The 5,954-nt window shown below is 48.1% G+C and overlaps 1 protein-coding gene across 2 annotated transcripts in view; it reads right to left on the bottom strand.

The window, feature by feature from the left end:
• Nucleotides 1-328: 328 nt before the first annotated feature.
• Nucleotides 329-5,954, bottom strand: part of LITAF (lipopolysaccharide induced TNF factor) — a 34,098-nt gene continuing 28,472 nt past the window's right edge. The window contains exons 3-4 of one of the 2 annotated variants that reach the window (XM_006146528.3): nt 3,798-3,954; nt 329-1,903 (exon numbers count right to left, since the gene is read on the bottom strand). In XM_006146528.3, coding sequence (XP_006146590.2) covers nt 1,795-1,903; nt 3,798-3,954 — 266 coding nt within the window. In that variant the 3' untranslated portion in view covers nt 329-1,794. The remainder of the gene's footprint in view (nt 1,904-3,797; nt 3,955-5,954) is intronic. The other variant, XM_027771067.1, reaches the window with a different exon arrangement.

The following is a 5,954-nucleotide window of genomic DNA, read 5'->3' on the forward strand; positions in this document are numbered from 1 at the left end:
CAACCGCCCGATCAATTAACAAAGCAGGTTTTGTTCGGAGAATAAATGAGGACGGCTTTCTTCTGTGCATTTTATTAAAACTTGAAAGCTATGTATGGCTTGCTGCCATGGCGTTGCCCATTGGGTTCCAACAGCCTAATGTTCGAATCTGACTGGTTAGCAATCCACCCCACTCAACCTCGGTCATCTTGACATTGCGGGGTAATTCAACAAGTCTCCAGTTTTTTATCATGAAGGATTTTCTACCGTTACGGAGCAAATAAAGGTTCTTTGTAGCCCCGGCTAGAAACACAACACGAGACCTTTCTTCACGCTGTAAGAACTGATAAATAGTTCAACGAGTGAACCGAAGACTTTATTTGTCAAAAGCAGATAACACTGAAGTACTACGTGGCATCCACATTCATTGCAAAAATAATTATGGGAATTTTCCAGACATCACAGGAATAAGCTCAATCATTGGTTACAACAATCATTTTCAACCAATATACAGATTCCCTTGCAGGTCTAGGTCTGGTTTCTGTGTAGTATTATTCACACGCACACCCTGTGCTGACTATGATCCAGAAGGATCATTCTTTCCTACTGAAAGTTGGGCCCAGTTTTGTGTCGATTTCAGAGATGGTGCAGCAGCCGCCCTGGCACTCTGGCTTGCTGCTTGAGTCTTAGAATCCTGTCTTCCGATGTCATACAATAAGTTGTTTCTCCAAAAAACAAAACCAGACTTGAGATTCCTTTGAGGCACTTGCGGTTCCCAAGCTTCTCAGCACCGTGGTACTGGGACAGGCTCATCTTTCCAAACACACGGCCGAGAACCCAGAGGGGGCCCCACTTTGCGTTCTGTTACCATGATGGAGGTCTCTAAGAACCACGCCAAACCAAGTAAAGGCAGTGGGTGAAATGATCCACGTCTGTTTCCGCTAAACACAAAAGGGAGAGTGCATTGCAAATGGACAAATGATACCAATCATGTCCAAAAATAGCTACCGAAAATGGTTCTATAAATCCCTCCTTTCCATGTTCCGCTCAGAGGTGCACGAGACCAAAAGCGGGGCATAAGAACGGTTAATTACTGTTTGAGAGAAAGCATCCCTTCATGTAAGGTGGTGCAGGAGAGCTGGCATGAGAACCGGCAGAGGGGCAGACCAACAGGGAGACCAGCCCCCTTCCTAGTGTGTTACGGCCTCATGGACGGGCGTCAGGTGGGTGTTAGCAGCCCCTCTGGTACTTAAAAAAAAAATTAAGAAATTAAAGTGAGCTTGTGTGCTAATGAAGTCATCAATGACAGAACCTAAGAGCCGAACCCCTGAAGACTAGAAGGCAAGATTTTTGTCACGAGGGGTGGAGACAGACGGGTAAGATAACAGGCACCGGAGGCCGATTCAGCCGTTCAGTCTCAAACTAAGGCAACCCGAGGCTTCTCATTTTGAGACCACCACCTGAAAGGCCCACTGAGGCAGGGAAGGAGCCGGCCAACAGCAAATCATTGGAAGATCTTCACTGGGCAACAATCACAGTCAGACGATGGGATGGCATAGGGTCACAGGGAGGCGGGACGCCCCTGAACCAACACTCAAGGTCAGTGTCTTTGCATGTCCTGTGTACGACTCCAAGCAGCAATTTCTGGGGTTTGGAGGTGTGAGACTTTTGCGCTATTTCCCCCCAAAAGAAGACACGAAAGTGAACCCCACAGTGAGCTGAGACCCCCAGGGCAGGACCTCCAGCAAGGGTGGGCTGAGTGGGAGTCACAAAGGACTTCCTGCAGCTCTCGGCTCCCTCAGGTCTGGCCAAGTCCTACAAACGCTTGTAGGTGCCCAGGAGGGCTCTGCAGTTGGGACAGTAGTGATCCACATCCTGCAGGGCGTCCACGCAGAAGGGGATGAAGCAGCAGCCGGCCACACACCTGGCAGGACAAACAGCAAGGAGCACGTTACTGACGCAGCAGTCGGATGGGGGCTGGCAGAGCCACATTCACATCTAACCCGGGAACCTGCAGAGGTGACCTGACTGGGAAAAAGAGTCTGAAAATGTACTTAGGGATCCCGAGATGGGCACCCCCTGCATTAGCCAGGTGGGCCCTAAACCCAGTGACTAGGGTCCTTATAAGGAAACAAGGGGGTCAGCAGGTGACGTTAGTGGTTAAAGTGCTGGACTTGAGTCCCGGACCTGGCAGCTTGAAACTTCCACTGGGTACGTGTGTGTGTGCCCAAATACCAGGCACACACTCACTCACCTTATCCTCGGCAGGAAATCAAAGCACAGGAAAGTCAGGTTACCTGCAGAAAGTCTCGCAGCTAGAGAGAGGCAATCTTGGAACCCACTCTATTATATTTAAGGAAGGAACTGAAAGAAGGACAGCAAGCCTGCCCCATTTTCAAAGCCATATCAGCAGAGGCCAACACTCGATGTCAGTTTCTGTGTGTCTTTCTCTGATTTCAGAGAAAAAAATTAAGGCCAGCCAAGTGGTGTGATGGTTACAACAGTTGGATCCTACACGGCCAACTGTGTGGTTCAAGTCCTGGACCTGGCAGCTTAAAATACGTTGTCTTGGGGCTGGCAGGGGGCGGCGGGGGTTGGGGGGGTGGGCTCCCAGGTTCGAGTCCTGGACCTGGTGGCTTGCTTTGTCACTTTCCTCTCTCTCTCTCTCTCTCTCTCTCCTTCTCTAGTCAAGTTAAAATAAATAAATAAAGTTAAATAAAATAATTCATAAAAAAAATGGTCTCCAGCGAATGCATGTGCCCTAGAGCAAAAAATAATAATAATTGATACAAATGTTTAAAAATTTTTAAAAGAGAAAATTTAGTTTTAAACCAAAGTCCAAAGGCGATAAATTTTATTTAGCATTTTCTGCCCAGGGAATAAAAACAATAGCCAACAGTGGAGTCCTGTGGGCCAGACAAGGCTCAGAGGCCAAGAAACCTGATGGTCTCCTTTCTCGCCCTCTTAACACATGACCTCGAGGACGTTAATTAAGCTCTCTGGGGCTCGAGACCCTTTGAAGTCAGTAAGAAAATATTGTTCCTTCTCAACCTGAAGGCACAGCAGCAATGAGGAGGAGCGTGCCAGTTTTATAAGAGCAGAGGGCTTCTGGAAGGAAACTGACGAAAACCATTTCCTTCAAGGAAAAAACACGGTGCCCCTGGGGATTCTCTCAGCAGCTCATATGGCCCACAGTTAGGAGGCTACCTTTACTTGCTGGGGAAAAAAGTGGTTTTCTAATTGTTGTTCTCAAATGTCTCACCAAAGACAGAAACGATGATCTCAGACATAAACAGTGCTATGGTCTCCCTGCACAGGCAATGGGAAAAATCCTTCAGGTCATAAGAGGATAAGGAGTTTTAAAGACATAATGATGAGGTATTTAAATGTATAGATTGTTGAAAGCTCCCCTGAGAGTCAAGCAAACATTATTATTTAGGTCATGAAATTCTAGAAGAAAAAGAAACCCCTGAGGTATCATCGGGGGGCGCCCCCCAGCCTGTCTCGACACGCAGTGGGTGGTTGGAGCGGATGAGCAGGAAAGGGCAGGAGAGCAATTTGGGAGTCCTTGTATGCTAAGAGCAGTGGTTCTCAGCTGGGGACAAGTGTGCCCCACCAGGGGGCATTTGGGCTATGGCACTGGGGGAGGGGGTGCTACTGGCATCTAGCAGGTGGAGGCCAGGCACCGACTCAATGTCCCACATGACAGTCCCCTACCGCACAGCAGCGGCTGGCCCTGAAGGTGAATCATGCTACAGTTGAGGAACCCTCCAGAGCAGGGGGCAGGGGGACTGGGGGCCACGGGGGTGGAGACTTACCCCAGCAGGCACAGGCTCCCACAGGAGAGCCAGGTGAGGGCGCCGGCGTTGTAGGACAGCTGAGTCACGATCATCTTACTGCAGGAAGGACAGCACATCTGGACAGGGCGGTCGAAAAAGGAGACGGGCTGCTGCACGTAGACGGTCTGCACAGCAACTGCAGGGGCAGAGGACACACAGGCTGCTCCGGACATGCAAGAGGGCCACCGGCCGGGCAGAGACCCGGACCAGTACTCGTACCGATGCTCACAGCACAGCCATTCGCAATAGTCTAAAGGGGACAGCCCCCCGTCTACTGAGGGATGCATACACACACGCGTGACCTGTCCGGACACATGCTGAAACCACTGATGTGTAGAGGGTCAACTTTATGGTATGGAAATTGTCTCTCAAGAAGGCTGTTATTTAAAAATGGATGTGGGCTAGTCGGTGGCATAGTGGATAAGGCAGCTGGATCCCACATGGCTGACTGCACAGGTCAAATCCCAGACTCAGCAGCTTGAAAAACACACTGGGCACATGTGCGTGCATGCCCAAATCCTGAGAGGAGAATTGAGAAGGGATTGTGGTGTGGCCACTGCCCTGGGGGGATGATTTCTCACTTATTCTCTCTCTCTCTCTCTCTCTCTCTCTTGTTCTCTCCAGTGAGTACAAATACCCTATGGCAAAAAGAAAAAAAAAAAAGAATCTCAAAATAAATAAATAAAATTTTTAAAAATGGGGCCAGCAGGTGGCATGGCATTTAAGGTGCTGGACGTTCCCACAAGGCTGACCATAGTTGGAGTCCCAGAGCTGGTGGCTTGCTTTCTCACTTTCCCTCTCTCTCTCTGTATGTCCGGTATCTCTCTCTGGTCAAATTAAAATAAATGAGTGAATAAATAAAATTAAAATAATTCTTTAAAGACATTTTTCTAAATGGATGTAACAGTTACTGCAAAAGTTAAATGAGATTAGGATAGAAAGAGCCTCACACCATGCCTGGTATAGAATAAATTCTTGATAAAACAATTCACTTTTCACTCAGTTTCCTCGATAAACTCCCATGTCCAATGACAAGGGTAGAACTGACAGGCCAAGAAACATAGACATTGTTCTATGACGGTAAGGGTGACTCATGTTCACACATGAAATAATATTGAAACAATGCTGAGAAGAGAAACCATGTGAAAACATGTACAGACATACGGAATAATCAGAAGTGACTCCAGAGGTATGGACATCATTAAGCACCTAAGTAGTTTAAGCTCATATTTCTGTCAAACAACTTCCTTCTCTTCCTTTTTACATTGTTAGAATGTCATTTATATATCCTTACGCAAGGGGGAGATTTACTGCCTAGGCTTAATAGCTTAATACTCAGAGAAATACCCCCCTTCTGGAAAACCAATAGTAAAGCATACCTTAGCACTTCCATATAAATATCATTAAGTTTTTTTTTTTCCCCAAGAATCAGTTACTGATGGATCTCAGTGTAATCTACAAAAGTCTAGTCATTCAAGACCCCATCTTCTTCTACCCCGGGGGTAGAAATAACTTGAGCATGGGAACAGTAATAATTCCGTTTCATCAAATGATTACTTCGCGTGGCACATATTAGTTTGTTTCATCTTTTTTTCCCCTTAGCTTTTACTAGAGGGTGTGTGCTCACAGGAGACAGAGTGAAAGAGAGGGAAAGGGAGAAGCCCTGCCCTGGGGGCTGGCCACACCTCCACCCCTTCTGCTCCGACTCTCCTCTCGGTATTTTGGCACGCACGCTCTCACGCCTGCCACGTTTCTCAAGCTGCCTTAACCAGCTGGCCCGGTCTATTTCATCCTAACAACCCAAGGAGCAGGTACCTGATGAGTCCTACGTAACAGAGGGGAAACTGAGGCAGAAGGCGGCTAAGTGAGCCCAGGCAGTCTGACTCACAGGCCCACTCACCGAGCTAGAGATTTCTCCCCTGAACTGCTCGTGACACTGTGAATCACACTCACCAGGATGCACCTGACAGCGCAAAGTACCAAAGGGCAGGAACAAGAAATTCCTCACGGTGGAGGAGAACCTGCCCCGAGGACGAGGGGTAGAAATACTGGCACCTATTTCACTCGTGGCTGTCTCGTCCTCCTGTTTCTACCTCAGCCCTGGCCTCAGAGCAGAGGTTCTCCTGACCTCAGCAG

Source organism: Tupaia chinensis, unplaced genomic scaffold (assembly GCF_000334495.1).
Source record: "Tupaia chinensis unplaced genomic scaffold, TupChi_1.0 Scaffold000182_1, whole genome shotgun sequence".
NCBI classification, from domain to species: Eukaryota; Metazoa; Chordata; class Mammalia; order Scandentia; family Tupaiidae; genus Tupaia; species Tupaia belangeri.